Here is a 17,255-nt window from a genome sequence, read left to right on the forward strand (position 1 = left end):
GAGTTTTCGTTTTCGAGATATCGTAATTTATGTAAAAGGTAATTTTTTCAATTCTACTATCTCTGTCTCCGTCTTACGCGTCGGACCTCTCTTTCTCGCGCATGTGAGTCGTGACCGAGTGACCGAGTGACGTAATGTTTACTATTTGTGTGAGGCCAATGACCTCGCGACGCAAACCATAAAACGTAAACAAAAACTTTGAAGCTTCATATCTCCGGAACTAATTGAGCTATCGACTTTCACAAACGCTCATTTTAAAGGGGATTTCATCCTCTATCAGATGAATATACCATCTATTATTATTTATGCTGCCTTCTGTCATTATTTTCAAATTTATTTCGACTCTATGGTACCAAAGAAGTTTCAGTAGTAAAACTGGATTATAAATTGTCTATTTAATCTAAAATGAATTTAAATACAAGATGTTTGTCTAATTATTAGCCAGTATTTTTTCCCTAAATAATGGCGTTTTGGCCCGAGTTGCGTTACCGCGAAATTACGGTGGATCTCGAGTGGTTCGTTTTCCCCAGGCTGGAAAATGGATTTTCCTCCGGAAAACCGGGCAAAGATGGCACACTTCGATACGGAATCGAAGGTATTCCCAAGTTTCCAGCGTGTCGGCGGCGTGTGACGAGGAAGGCGATTGGAAGGGTGGCTCTGCTATCGATGCATAAGTTGAAGCCGCCTCGTGCTCGCTGATTTATAGTTGGCCGAGCTCGGCCGACGGTTATACGCGTTCCGAAAATATCCTTTTCCGTAGTATGTGTCCCGAAGCGCGGCTCTAAGCAGCTGTTTCCGGTCGTCGCGCTTTCCCTCGCGCGTAAAGATGGCGGAAACGGCGGAAAGAAGAGGGCACAGAGGGCGGAGGTGGAAGCGAGAGGAGATAAGGATTGCCACTCGAGCTGGCAGAAACGTGTAACGGACCAATGACGCGCGAGAAATCCTCTGCAATCTGTTTCCTGTGATGCCACCGACTGCGACTTGTAACTTGGGGTCGGGGAGAATTTTGGGGGTGGAATACATTGGCAAGATACGCCGCGTTTGGGGAACAATTTCTGAATAATTCTTGCGAGACGGTGGCTCTGATTGAATTTCGCGTTATTGCTTGCAAATAGCAGCGAATCGTACCTAGATTCTCGTATGTTTGTTAACACTTTCTAACGAGTTGATAAATTATAAACGTTTCAGGCGTTATCGACGTAGAAATTATAAGGAATTTTCTTATCGACGTCGCTCAAAGAATTTAATCGATTAATATTCTTCGTGCTTCCTACCTGTTTTCATTCATAATCTTCCATTACACGCTCATTAGCTGTGCTCAAAGAAGTATCTTGGAACAATTAGTCGAAGCATTCTTTTGTTTATTACTTTGACTACGACGTTCGATCATGAAACTATTACTTTCATGGCAGTCGAAATTAATATTGCTTTCATTAACAGTATATTTTAGTTGGAAACTAATTGCATTTTGTACGAGAAGGGTAATTTTTAATTTCAGCTTCGTCGCAGTCCACTATTATGTGCTATCCTGTTACACGAAACTTCGCAAAGCAAAATTAGAATATATTATAGAGCTTCAATTTTGTAAATTTACTTGAAACATTTAATTACAGCTAGTATCGTGTCGTTCAAATATATTTATTCGTACATTAAGTGGTATATACCTCGAATTGTATTATGTTTTTGCAGAAATATCGAATTACAGTTTTTAATGAAAGTCACGTTTAATTCCTGAACGATATCAATATACATGCAAATTTAGCTGCAATTTACTAATGAATGTAGCATTTACAATTATTTATACGCGTGAAGTTACATTATCCGTGCGCTGGATGTTAAATAAAATTTGAGGATAATTCTACACATAAATTTTGTACTCGGAATAATATAGAAGGCCATGTTTACAATTAACTCTGTTTAACCTCGTTCCTAAATTATAATCGTTTTAATGCTGTTGTTAATTATATTGTGCGTTTATAGAAAATGCTATTAGTGGAAATGGAGGATTTTAGAATAGTAGTTGTATACCGGGTGTTCGACCAACCTTGGGAAAAATTTTAATGGGAGATTCTAGAGGCCAAAATAAGACGAAAATCAAGAATATCAATTTCTTGATTGAGGCTTCGTTAAAAAGTTATTGAAAAATTAAATTAAACAATTTCAAATCATTCTGAAAAAATTATGCTTAGTTGCGGGGGTCAAGTACAATCATTTTTGGTTAATAGACATAACACCGAAATCCTACGCACTTTCGAGAAAAAAATTCAGTAAGTGGATAAATTTTTCATCGAAATTAAAAAATTTCAAATCATTGTAAAAAAATTATTTTTAGTTAGAGGGGTTAATTACAAGCATTTTTGGTGAATAAACATACCCTCGAAATCCTACTCAGTTTCGAGAAAAAAATTCCTTACCGAAAATGTAATGTCTGACCATACCATTTATATGTTTCACTGAAATTTCAGGCATATCTTCAAAACATCATAACTTCTGAACGGATTGGAGGATTTTAATGTTTCAAAAAGCAAACAACGCGTATTTTAATGGAGAATAGGTAGATATTCCAAAAATATTCGAAAAGTTGCTCCCTAATCCCGTAAACTGAGAAAAACCCCATAAAAGTAGTTCAATTTTCAAACGACCACAACTCCTACAATAGTTAATATATTTTAATGAAATTTAGTCTGGAAGTAGAGTTCATGGTTAGCTACAAAAAAGTATTAGACAACTTTTCTGTAGGGCGTCAAACAAAATTATTAAAAATCAAAAACTATTTTTTAAGAAAAATCGACACGGGGTAGGTGTCTAAATACGACGAAAATAAAAAATTTCAAATCATTCTAAAAAAATTATTTTTACTTGCGGGGGTTAATTATAACCATTTTTGGTGAATAGACATACCCTCGAAATCCTACGCACTTTCGAGAAAAAAATTCTTTAAAAAAAAAACTTTAAACGTTAATAACTTTTTAACGAAGCCTCAATCAACAAATTGGTATTCTCGATTTTCGTCTTATTTTGGCCTCTAGAATCACCCATTAAAGTTTTCCCCAGGGTTGGTCGAACACCCTGTATATTTCAGAAGAATTCGAATTATTTATGTCAGTTGTTAGTAAGACTGAATATTTCAATTTTTCTTTATAAAATTAATCAGACTTTCACGTGTACGTAACTGCAAATACAGTCTGTATAATAATGAACATCCGAGGAAAGAATTTCTCGGTTGCTCCTCCTGATTTTCCACGTTTTAATGAACATCCTCCTCGGAGCGTAATGAACTTGACCGAACTTTATCGTCGCGAGTTCATCAGCGAATTTAATCGGAGGATAGTGAAGCGGATAACCGATCAGGGGTGAACAATAGGGTTGCCAAGTTACCTCGCCAGGGTATTAACGTGACGTTAGGATAAGTCAAGTTCCAGTGGTTGCGTGGAACACAAGCCAGGGAGATTGTTCGATGCTCAAATTTTCCTTCCGGCTGATGAAAATCTGGAAGTTTTAACGATAACGACCGAACGAGTAATCTGTTCATTAAAAGCCAGCCGAACGTGCGATTATTTCATAAGGCTAATCGCTCTTTCCTCGAAGAATCTTTGAAGACACAGAAGACGCTTCTCAATTAAATTTTCCACGACGAAAAAATGGAAATTTACATCGACTTAATTACATTATCACTAAAAATAATTGGTGGTATTCTTCGGTATAAAAATTCACGTAATAACGAAATTCTAAAAAATGAGAATTAATTTTATATTCTGATGAGAAATAATTAATATTACAATATACACATCTACGTTGTTCTGTCGAAGCGTCGAGCACCAGAACGGGATTGAAATTTCATTCGGAATTTAGGGGGGCCTGAATCTTGACCCGAACAGATTTCGTTCGTTAAATTAAAGTTACATGCAGCGAGAGCCTTGTCCGACCTTAATGCGCCTAATTTGTCACGATCGCGGGAGTAAGTCGAAGGCAGAATTTATTTATCGAAGAAACGTCACCGTTGGAAAATGGGGTGGACGAGAACCGATTTATTAAGGTCAATCCGTTTCCAACATCAAACATCGTAGTGTTAAATCCGATGCAACCGAAATTTAATCCGTTATTTAACAAGGAAACGTACAGAATGGGACCGAGAAAAGAATTTTCAAACCCCTAGTAAAACGATTCAATTTTTAAATTTTGGAGAAATTTAAATTAAAGAGATATAAAAAGAAAATGCAGCTTCTATTTGGATTTTCCTCGATATTTCACGCCACTTTGTAGCTACTTTGTTAGAAAGATAATTTCCATCTCCGCGCGAAAAATGGATTTGCCTGCGCAAAAGTGTTTCGAAATATTCGGAATTTCCGAGGTCCTTCGTTTTTCTTTTCGCGCGAAATTAAATATTGTTCCCGGGCACACGGAACTTTGACCGAAAAAGAACTATTGTAAATACCGACTCGGTTACCTTCTACAAACTGCAACGCGAAAGGTAATTATTTCTCGGTTGAATTTCTATTTTTAACAAAATTCGCCGTGCTCTACAGGGCGAGGCGAACGAAGGGGTGGGGGAGGGTCGTTGAGAGTTTAAAAAAGTAAGGTCGTTAGCAAGAGGTACGACCGAAATGTAAAAGCGGCGAGAGCAGACAGAAGGGCAACTTGGTTCGGATCTAATTCTGCCGCGGTACACAGAAGTTCGGCTATCGAAACGTCGAGGAATACGTAAAATGCTCGTCCGTTTTTCTCAAGCAGGCCGGGATTAACCCACTTTACTGTCGCGAAAGTTCTTATGATAATCGTGGCCGAAACTTTTTCGGCGCACTCTCGCTCGGACACGTTGCGATCAGCTTCGACTGCTTCTTCGTCGCCCTGAATTTCAATTCGCGCGCCTTTCCCGCGTCGAACATAACCTCTCCGCGCGTTAGACCACGCCATTATACAACTTCCACCACTTAAATCAACGACAGTTAATTACAATCCACGATTGGCCACTTTAATCGCGAAAATCAATTGCAACAATTACGATCCGTCGATCGCAATAGCTAATTAACAATCGACTAGTGAAATTAAATATTAAGCATTAAATTTTCCTTTCAATTGCCATTGAAAATTCATACTTCCATTTTAAATAAAAAGACAGGCTTCTACTATATTTAAAATTAAAGTGTGAGTTTTCAATTGTAATTGAAAGGTAAATTTAATTCTTAATATTGATATACAGTATTATATTAAAACTATATTAATTACAATATAATGGAAGATTCTAGAGACCAAAATAAAACGAAAATCAAGAATATCAATTTCTTGGCTGAGGCTTCGTTAAAAAGTTATTAAAAAATTTCGAATCGTTATAAAAAAATTATTTTCGATTTCAAGAGTCACTTACAATCATTTTTGGTCATTACACATACACCGGAAATCCTACTCAGTTTCGAGAAAAAAATTCCTTACCGAAAACGTAATGTCTGACCATACATTGACATGTTTCCCTGAAATTTTTCGACGAAGAAGAAATTTCAAATCGTTCTGGAAAAATTATTTTCGGTTGCGGGGCTCCACTACAATAATTTTTGGTGAATAGACCTACCCTCGAAATCCTACCCACTTTCTAGAAAAAAATTCATTACGGGCGGAACTTTAAACTTAAAATTTAAGTATGAGTTTTCAATTGCACTGAAATGCAAATAAACTGATAAATATACAAAATTGAAGGCTTGCAATCTTCCACGTATCTTTTCTGACGACGTCTATTTTATTGTTTTTATATTTCGATTAGAAGTGTCATTGGGTATCGATATTTGTAAAGGAAAGAATAATGACAATGCAAGAAATATATACAAATATCGAACCACTTCAATGGAAGGTGTAAATTAATTATTTATCCGTGTTACCGTATTCCCAACGACTGATGGCTTCTTTCTGTCTTCTGTTTCAGATCTCTTCCATCACCACTTTCTGTAAGGTGAGTAGCTACTTGTCTACCCGATATATTGGATATTGAATCGCCTGCTTTTGAACGCGGGGAACAATGCATCCGTCTACTCTGTGCTCTCGTCCTTTTTACATGCCATGCACAGGACGTATCTCGAGGAAATACAAATATTGAATAAGAGATCAGATACCCGCTCGGAGATTGTTCTGCAATGATTACGTTTCTAGGTAAAGGTTCGCCTACGATGTTCCTGCATCAGAACGAACGACTGGTTTTACCAATATATAGATACACTGGCTCGTTACTCGAGTGAATAATGCATTATCAGGTATCATTCTTGCTCCTTAATAACGGATCAAAATCTAGATATTTAATGGGTACATTTTATATTGCAAACACAATTACATACGTATCGGGAACCCTTGTTAAAAATTTCTGAAGCACAGGCTTTCGATGCATGAATTATTCCATCAGTCGACATTCGAGTTGAACAATGAGTGATCCAATTTGCAGAGTTAGTGTTTGCTAATTGAACTTATATAATAGTTAATTTTATAATTTGGAATATCGAACGAAACAAAATAGATGGGTGATATATTTACGAATCATGATACTTACAAATAGTGAAAGAGTGACAGAGTGGACGTGTTCATCTTGTTTATTAAATGTAATAAGAATGATTGATCATTTTTTAACTAACAGATTTATAACATACTGTTTCGTAGGGGCAAGAAATCTACACTGATTAATCTACGAATGTTCGACCAAGTAAAATTAGAATTCTATTTCCATGGATTTTAGTAAAGAAACGGGGCTCGATTCTTGAAAATTTTTGAACTAACAGGTTTATAGCATACTGTTTCGTAGAGACAAGAAAACTACACTGATTAATCTACAAATGTTCGACCAAGTAGAAGTTAGAATTCTATTTCTATAGCGTTTCGTGGAGACGAGGAGTCTACATCAATTAATCTACAAATGTTCGACCAAGTAGAAATTAGAATTCTATTTCTGCAGTGTTTCGTAGAGATGAGAAATCTAGACTAATTAATCTACAAATGTTCGACCATGTAGAAGTTAGAATTCTATTTCTATAGTGTTTCGTAGAGACAAGAAGTCTACACTGATTAATCTACAAATGTTCGTCCAAGTAGAAGTTAGAATTCTATTTCCATGGAATAATATTTCATCAAAGAAAGGGGTCCCGATTCTTGAAACAGCGAGTAGAAAATGGCGTCGTACGAAACGAAAGGTTTCACCGGATCGATCGCATCCCCCCAGTGTCTTGACATAAATTTAAGAATTAATCGAGAGTTAAAAGCATCAGGTTCATACCGTCTGGAATATCGGTTTGACATATTTTCCGCCGAACCGTCGATAGAAACGCAGCCTCGCGAGGGAAAGGTCGCCGCGGAACCAGAGACAATCGCGCTCGCGAGCAATAACTGGGGAAATATATTCTCGATCGTACGATAAGATTCCTCCGGTTGGATAAGGGAACGAAGAAGGCAGTCAGTCTGTTTCTATTTATACTGTCGTTTCCCCTCTTTTCCGCGTATCGAGCGCACTTGACCCGGAGACGAGCGATCCGCGAGAGGAAGGAAAATAATCGTTAGCGAGACGAGAACTCCGAGGAAATAAAAGGTTAACGAAGAGAGGGCCAAACGATCGAAGGAGCGTCTCGAGATGTGTCCTGAAGGGACGAGAGGTACAAGAGTCCGCGGACACGAGGAGATGGACGACCGGAATCCTGTTAAAAATGGCCGCCATTTCTCGAAGGCACGGGAAAGTTTCAACTCTCGCTTCTTCCACGGTGCTCCTTTGAGGCATAGAATGACAAAAGTCCGACAGAAGTCGCGACGGGGGCGGAATCTCGTTCCATGGCGTCTTCGACGACGGATGTCCTTGTTTCCACGGTCTCGTATTTTACTGTAAATCGGTTTGTACTTCCTCCGATGGTCATTGATATCGAATACCATACGAATCGACCCTGTGAAAGGGTTTGTAATTTCACGTGATCAAAGTGCATACTTGTAAATATTACGGTGAATTTAACAGAGAATTTTTTGCTTGCACAAATCACGCGATCCGCGGTGGGCCAGAAAAAAGCTGTGTGCCGTTCTAGGATTGAAAGTTCTAATTTCACTTCGACGCCAAATTGCACGCGAATGTTTACACGAGAATTGAAAATTGCAGAAACGAGGCATTCGGGTGAGGAAAGAGCAAACTCGAGAAAAAGTTATTGCAGGTTCATAATTACATTACGATCATAAATAAAGTTGAATTTATGAAAATCGACGTCGAGTAGCATATCCATCCGCGTTTCGTTCTTTTCCTCTTTTGAATTGGCTCGGAGCAATTTTCATTTTGATAAAATGCGAAAGGGAAATGCCACGTGCGTACAAAAAAAAAATTGTACGAGCAAAGGACGGGACAAAATCGCGGAGAGAGAATCTGGCTAAAAATGGCGATCATTTATTCAGCCGACCGAGAAGCTCCCTCGGGGTTTTCGACTCTGACCCTTTCCACGGGTGTTTCATTATTAATTTTTCGTTGGAGGCTTAACGACGCTAAACTCTTGTCTCCTCGACCGCGTTCTTTCGAAATACTATTAAAATCTTATTTGAAATTCCGTTTTCCTTTCGTCGACGAAGCACACGCCATTTCTTTCTGCCGTCGTTTCGAAGAACCTTTCGTGTAATTATTCGTGACTCGATGTAGCATACTTGGAGAAAAGAAAAGAACTTGCTGAGGTATTTACTGTAATATCGAGATATTTAGAACGGTTTCACACTGGTACAGCAGTGTTCGGATTATCCGGCAACGGGTTATCCGAATAACTATAACAGAAAATTTCAAATCATTCTGGAAAAATTATTTTTAGTTGTAGGGGTCAATTATAATCATTTTTGGTGGATAGATATATCCCCGAATTCCTACGCACTTTCGAGAAAAAAATTCAGTAAGTGGACAAATTTTTTATTGGAATTAAAAAATTTCAAATCGTTGTAAAAAAAATTATTTTTAGTTAGAGGGGTTAATTACAAGCATTTTTGGTGAATAAACATACCCCCGAAATCCTACTCAGTTTCGAGAAAAAAATTCCTTACCGAAAATTTCATGTCTGACCATACCATTTATATGTTTCACTGAAATTTCAATCGTATCTTTAAAACGTCATAACTTCTGAACGGATTGGACGATTTGAATGTTTAAAAAAGCAAACTACGCGTATTTTGATGGAGAATATGTACAAATCGCAAAAATATTCGAAAAGTTGGTCCTTGACCCCGCAAAATGAGAAAAACTCCATAAAAATGGTCCAATTTTCAAACAGCCATAACTCTTACAATTGTGAATATATTTCTATGAAACTTTTTTCTGAAGTAGAGCTCATGGGTACCTACAAAAAAGTATTAGACAACTTTTCTGTAGGGCATCAAACAAAAGTACTAAAAATAAAATGAATTTTTAAGAAAAATCGACAGGGGGTAGGTGCCTAAATTTTTCGGCGAAAAAAAAAATTTCAAATCGTTCTGAAAAAATTACTTTCGTTTGCAGGGGTCTATTATAATCATTTTTGGTGAATACACATACCCCAAAATTCTTACGCATTTTTGAGAAAAAAAATTCTTTACCGAAAATATAATATCTGACCGTATTGATAGATTTCACTGAAATTTCATGTGTATGTTTAAAACATCATAACTTCTGAACGGATTGGAGGATTTCAATGTTTCAAAATGCAAACAACGCGTATTTTGACGAAGAATATGTAGTAAATAATACAATTTTCCCGCATCAACGTTTGTAAGAATAATTTCATTCGCGACGAGCGAAAGTTTATTTAATAGATAGTTCGAACGTTTCATCAAAATTGGCTGTCTCTGTTCAATAATTAAACCGTATAGAAGTCCCGAATATATTATTCCGCGTCTGCGACTCGATAGCTTTCCGTTCGTGTAAACGGTTTTAATTTCGCAGCGAAAAATAGCCGATGACGCGTTCGCGAAACTGACGCGGTCACGCGCGAACGAGCGGCACGAGTTTACAATGGAATAAATTAAATCAAAATGTAAATCGATCTCGCGTTGAACCGTGCCTCGCCAGAAGTCGAAAACAGAGGAAGTGATTTAGAAAGCAAAGTGTGGGCGAAAGGACGACGAAAATATGAAATATTGCGAAGTGAGCGTCGCTGTTGTTTGCCCTCAATATGATATCGCTGTTGTTCCAGCCACGAAGAAAATCACCATTGTATTTTCAACGTTCGGAAAGGATTGCAGTTCCTTTGCGGGGAGACTGAGAAAAATCGCGAATATAAGTCGCTTCGATTCCGTCGTAAAGAAAACGTTACCGCTAGAATGTTGGCAATTTAAGGTGGTTTACGCGAGAGATAAATTAATAGCGTCATTTAACAGATAAATGGGATCTAGTTAAAACCTTAACGTATCTCGTACATTATATATCCTAAGAGATTCGTTTCGTGTTCGCGTGGAAGCCGCGCCACTAAATTAGCCGGGGAACTTCTTGAAAACCCGTTGAAAGTTTTATTTCGACGAAACCTCCGAACGTCGCGAGTCGAATCTCGAGTGTGCACAATTTTCAAAATTAAACGTGTCATTAATAATCACCTCGACTTTACGGTTATCAGTGAATACAAAAGAAAAATGAAATGTTTCTCCAGCATCTTCGAAGAAATTTTCTTTATTCGACTGTTTTCGTTGGACAGCGTGTCTCGCTCGAAGCAAACGGATGTTAAAGTGGAATAAACCGGAGTAGTTCGTCGCGTTAAATATTAATTTTCTTAAAATAGCTTACGATCCCTCGAGGCTTGTAGCGCTTTGGAGTAATTTTCAGTTAGCAGCCGCCGCTGATATCCGCGTCGCGACGCTTCGAGGCAAAAGAAACGTTCAAAGCGTCGGTCGTCGTTCTTAAGGAAATGGTAGAAAGTCAAGCCTGACGCGTCTCTCCTGCACTTGACTGCTTTCTCGTACCCCGGGACGCGAGAAAGAAAATTCTGACACGCAAATAAAAACGTCACCCCCCTTCGTTTCGTATCTCGAATTCGCAGCAGCTACGCGACGGAAAATTTCAACGCGGTGAAACGGTTTCCTATTCGATAATAGACTATTCCGAACGCGAATGGCTCTCGTTTCGCGTCTAATTACACCGTCGATATTTCTTATTTAAAAATCGTTCAAGTACTTGAATGCACGATTTATTGTAAAACTTATTTCGAAATCCCTCCTATGTGATGATAGAAATAAAATAAATGGAATTATACAGGCCAAAAAAAGTCGAAAATCAAGAATACCAATTTCTTGACTGAGGCTTCATTAAAAAGTAATTAACAAAATTAAATTAAAGAATTTCAAATCATTCTGAAAAAATTATTTTCGGCTGCAGGGGTCGATTACAATCATTTTTGGTCATTACACATATCCACGAAATCCTACGCATTTTCGAGAAAAAAATTCCTAATCGAAAATATAATGCCTGACCATATCATTGATATGTTTCACTGAAATTTCATGTATATCTTTAAAATGTCATAACTCCTGAACGGATTGAAGGATTTTAATGTTTCAAACGGCAAACAACGCGTATTTTAGTGAAGAATATGTAGGGAATTCCGGCAATATTGAAAAAGTTGTTCCTTGCCCCCGTAAAATAGAAAAACCCCATAAAAATGGTCCAATCTTCAAACGGCCGTAACTCTTACAATAGTGAACATATTTCAATGAAACTTTTTTCTAAAGTAGAGCTCATGAGTACCTATAAAAAAATATTAGACAACTTTCCTGTAGGGCGTCAAACAAAATTATTAAAAATCAAAAACGAATTTTTAAGAAAAATCGATAGGGAGTAGGTGCCTAAATTTTTCGACGAAAAAAAAAATTTCAAATCATTCTGAAAAAATTATTATTGGCTACGGAGGTAAATTACAATAATTTTTGGTGAATACACATGTCCCCGAAATCCTACTGACTTTCGAGAAAAAAATTCAGTACGGTCGAAACTTTAAACGTTAATAATTTTTTAACGATGCCTCCATCAACAAATTAGTATTCTTGATTTTCGTGTTATTTTGACCTCTAGAATCTCCCATCATCAAGACCAAAGAATTATATATAGATATACTTTACTGGCGATCCTGAAATGTGGAAATATTTTGGGAATATTTTTTCAGTATTGTAATATTTCATGGCTATTATGGTAGATATTAAGCTGACAAGATACTCGAAAATCCTGACGTTGCAAGGTTCAGATTTATTGTTCGCAGACTATTGTAATCGAGATCCTCAAACAGCTGCACACAGCATGTGCTAGAGTCTTAACTATAAGACAGTTTACCTATTGTTTTGCGGACCGACTTCATCCCAGAGACGTCCTTAACAGAAGGGAAATTGGTGCTTTCATTCTCCGACCAAAACACACATTGATTGTTACCATTTGTGGGCGACGAAATTTCTTGTCAAAGTGACATTGACTAAATCAATTCTCAAGATCAGACGTTGGAGAAATAAATAGAATTCACAGTTAGTTTTCAAAAAACGTTTCTGTCATTTTCCAGTAACAGACAAAATAATTTATTTAGAGTCAACATAATAAGCTGAGATCCGAGTCACTGCAGTCAGTCGCTCTTCCCTTATCAACCCTATCGATAATCAGCCGGAAATTTTATCATGTCCGATGATTTCCATGAAAACGTTTACCGAATCCAGCACATTCGAACGATCGTAGAATTTCAATAAAGCTTACAGAATCGAGCGAGCCCGAATACATCCGTTATCAATTTAATCTCGTCCGATCAAATTACCAGCGGGTTCGCGTTGCCATTAAAAATTTTGCAACCGTAAATACCCGGCGGATCGGATGGCGCGAACGACTACGATGCACGAGCATTTTCATCTCATTTAATTCTTCCAAATCATTAATACGTCGGTCCGGGACGGCTGCTGGATTAATGGCGTAACCGGATTTCACGGTTTTAACGATCCTCCCCGACAGTCTGATTTCGGAAAAACGCTCGATCGGTGCTCATTACGCAATAAAGTTACCAGCGGACGCGGTTGCAAAATGATCTATCCCCGCGACTCGTCCTTTTTCACTGCCCAAAAATCCGAATCCGCCCTCCGGTCCTACGTCGAGTGCGTTCGTAGATCATGTCGCAGCGAAAATAAATGATTTCTCCGTTTTTAACGAGATCGTAAATTACGGCCGTCTGGGAGAACCGGCGAAATCTCCGGGAAAAAAGGGAAAACATCGAAAGAGGGGGAGAAACATGGGAGAAAAGAAAGAACGTTCGCTCAATGGCGCACACGGCGGTCGCTCGAATTTATTCAACCGTTCCCTCGTGGATCTTGTAAGTGGAAAGCGTAAATGGCGGGGACGAAAGCAAATTTAGGCACCAATGATAAATACGCCTTCAAAAATTTTGAAAACAACGGTTCGACAATTTTCTTAAATATTAACTTTCAAGGCATTTACTTTGACGTTTCAGATCGATTGTATTTATTATTGGTCATCTCAGAGATAGAAGTGTACAAGTATAGAAGATAAAGATAAACAGAGAAACGAAATTAAATGTTACGAAGTATATGCCAAGTAAAGGACATTTAAATGATAGAATTGAAGGGTTGAAAACATCGATCAACCCATGTGCATAATGGTATGTGCATAATTTAATAAAATAATTCACTTAGAATTCGAAGAAATTAAAATTATTTGGTAAAACGTCGATATATTAGCACGCGACCTGAAAGTTACATTTGCATAGAGGAACAACATTCCAAGATTCCTATTATTGCTCCTATAAATGAAAGTTTAACAACAAACTGACTCGCGGAAGTACATCAGCGAAATTTCGCGAAATGCTATAGGAAAAAACGACATCGCGAAAAGTTTGCGTTCCGCGATATTTGAACGAAGTTTGGCGGTATATTCCGCCATATTGTTCGTTGCGGACGAACGAATAATCTCGATCCGTTGGCGGCGTTCGCGGGAACGACGAGCGTAGGCAGGAAGGCGAGAGATTTCGTCCTCCCGCGGCGACGAGCCACGCGAATTTCTGCTCCACTTTTACGAGCAGCGACGCGTTTATCGCGGTCGCGACCGAAAACGCGACGCGGTTACCGAAGGTGGCCGCAACGCTCGCCATATTAACGAGAGAGGAGACGACACACGGAAATTGGGAAACGGGACCGGGGCGAAAGAGGCTGCCGCTGACACTGGGGGAAACTAGAAACGCGGGACATCAAAGCCGGAAGAGAAACGGCGGCGAAGACGGGCAAATAAAATGGAAAATGAAGACGAACGAGAGCCGGGAAACGGACTAATGGCGGAGAAGAAACCGAACAACTCGGGGGAGGGACGAAGTTCTGGCACGATTCTGCATAAATATACGCACGAACAGTACTATGTTACGATTCGTCGTCCCATGAATTCGTGTCGTTCGATACTCTGACATAAGGATAAAATTTTCGATTTAATAGAAAACAGACGAAATTTGTCAGTGCAGGGCATTTCTGAAATTTTTAATTAATCTGCATTCAGAGGAATTTTAGACGAATTGTATCAAAGGTGGGAGTTTGGAATGCACAGTGGATGAAATTTTCTTTCGTGCTTATTTTTGTTGGGATATAATAAAATTGAAGCTCATAAGGAATGCAACAATCTTCAGAATTTATTAGTGGGTAAACACTTTGAGAACGTCAACGTTTTAATGGGAAAGCTTTGAACTACGTTTTAATAAAAAATCAAACAAGTTTTATATCAACGAGCTTTGCCAAAGGAAAGGGAGTTGTCTCCCTTTTTGTTGTTCATATTCTTCGCGTTGTTTGCCTTTTGAAACATTAAAATCGTCAAATCCGTACAAGAGTTGACATTTTAAAGATTCGTATAAAATTTCAGTGAAACATATCAATGAAATGGGTAGACATTATATCTGTAATGACCAAAAATGATTGCAATCGACTCTTGAAACCGACAATAATTTTTTTATAACGATTTGAAATTTTTTAATAACTTTTTCACGAAGCCTCAATCGGCAAATTGATATTCTTGATTTTCGTCTTATTTCGGCCTCCAGAATCTCCCATTAATTTTTACCCCAGCGAACAACTGGAAAATTGAAAATGGAAATCGAGAATATATGGGTAGATAAGTAACGCTGCAAGTCGCGCGAGAACAAACGAAAGATCGTTAAGGCGAATGGGGAGACAAAGTTCGAAAAAAGTCGACATGGTAATAAGAGGAAAACGTAACGAATAAGAAGGAAACCAGAAACCGTGAGCAGGGAACGGAAAGGGTCAGAATTAATGAAACAAGTAAACTGCTCCGCTGCTGGAACCCCCACGCAGTAATTTACTTCGTCCGCAAACCCGTACGTTTTCGCCCTCCCTGCAACCTCTTCTGTCTGCTTTCCATCTGGCCAGCGCAGTTTCGATTCGGGAGGCCGCTAATTCGTATTCAGGAGTCCGCCAAACGGAATCGGACCTCGGATCCTGCGGCGACGACCGACCCCCGCGTCCTGGAAAATTGTTTAACGCGATTAACTCGCCCGGTGGCCGATATTTCTTCGCGCCAACCAACGGAGAGTAAAGTCGCGGATTTTTTCTCGAACACGGAGTGTCCGTGTCGATTATGGAAAGAGGAGACCTCGCATTTTTCTGGGGAATATCGGCCCTTTGTGATCGCGATTCGTTTAAGAGGAGGAAAATTGAACGATGCTCGCGCATCGATTTAATTATGGATGAAAAACTCGACCAGTGTTCTTATGAAAATTAAATTTTCTGTCGCGGTATACACTAGTTTATTTAACCCATTTGCATCGTTAAGTGGAATAATCAGAACGCAATAACTGTTATCAGCAAAAGCGGAATATTCAAAAACTATACAAAAGATCGAGCTTTTTATTTTGACTATTAGACTGATTAAAAAATTTTAGTATCTATTTTAAGTTTATTTACATCGTATAAAATGATTCTATTTTAAAATATCCGTAAATTTTTAAAGACTTTCAGTCGAGCATCTCTGATTTATAAAGCAGGCTTCATATTTAGAGTAGAATATTCAAAAACTGTAAAAAAAATCGAGCTTACCATGTTTATATTGATTATCACACTGATTACAAAATTTTAGTAGCTATTTTAAGTTTATTTACATTGTATAAAATGATTCTATTTTGAACTATGTGTAATTTTTTAAAGAATTTCAATGAAGCATCTCTGATTTATAAAGCAAGCTTCAAATTTAGAGCGAAATATTCAGAAACTATAAAAAAGATCGAACTTTCCATGTTTGTGTGGGCTACAATGCTGATTAAATATTTTAGTATCTATTTAATATTTATTTACATCGTATAAAATGATTCTATTTTGAACTATGTGTAATTTTTTAAAGAATTTCAATAGAACATCTCTAGTTTATAGAACAAGCTTCAGATTTAGAGCGGAATATTCAGAAACTATAAAAAAGATCGAACTTTCCATGTTTACATTGATTATCACACTGATTACAAAATTGTAGTATCTCTTTTAAATATATTTACATCATATAGAATGATTCTATTTTGAAATATGTCTAATTTTTGAAATCTTTCCGAGCATCTCTGGTTTATAAAGCAAGCTTCACATTTAGAGCGAGAATGGAAATGGGGTTAAATCGTTGACTGCGAAACTAAGGTTAAATAAAATTTAATCCTGACAGAAGAATTCCTCGTCCGTGACTAGTAGATGACGTTTGCGATATCGATTACTGTTGCGAACGTTCCGAAATTGCTCGACACAAGGGGATTCGGCCGTAAAACGCTATAAATATTGATGCAATACGAAACGTAAGCACACAATCCGTATGGAAGTACGTCGAAATAGAATTACCAGCCACGCGATGACAGGGCCGCGCTTTCGTGTTTCCAGCGAAGTAAAAAGTTGCCGGAGAAACGTCGTTCGCCACGGTTCCCCGGGAAAATTGCTTAACGCGATTTCCACGTCGAGTAAGATTTCCCGAAAGTTAACGTGACTCGTGGAAGCTGACGTTAGCTTGAAACGTACACGCAATAACGGCTCACAGTCGACTCTTATCTTGTTCGACATCGACGGTAAGAGGATTCGAAGTTTACTGAAAATACTTGCGTGTTGGGTCCCTAAGTGAAATTTAAATTGAACGACGTCGATGCTTGTACAGAGTGATTTCAGGAGCCGGAACGACCAACGTCTCTTTCATACGCGAAAATAGGAAAACAGATTAGCGGCGATAAATGTCTCTTCAAACGAATTCTCGTCTCCCTATAAATTAAACAGACTCCAAAATTCCACGTACCAATTCCTAATTGTTTATTACT

At 38.0% G+C, this 17,255-nt stretch overlaps 1 protein-coding gene across 2 annotated transcripts in view; it reads left to right on the forward strand.

The window, feature by feature from the left end:
- Nrx-1 (neurexin 1) overlaps positions 1-17,255 on the forward strand; it is a 503,500-nt gene that overhangs the window by 255,683 nt on the left and 230,562 nt on the right. For both annotated transcript variants that reach the window (XM_076781599.1, XM_076781600.1), the window contains one exon: positions 5,915-5,941. In XM_076781599.1, coding sequence (XP_076637714.1) covers positions 5,915-5,941 — 27 coding nt within the window. The remainder of the gene's footprint in view (positions 1-5,914; positions 5,942-17,255) is intronic.

This window comes from Colletes latitarsis, chromosome 14 (genome assembly GCF_051014445.1).
Source record: "Colletes latitarsis isolate SP2378_abdomen chromosome 14, iyColLati1, whole genome shotgun sequence".
Lineage (NCBI taxonomy): Eukaryota > Metazoa > Arthropoda > Insecta > Hymenoptera > Colletidae > Colletes > Colletes latitarsis.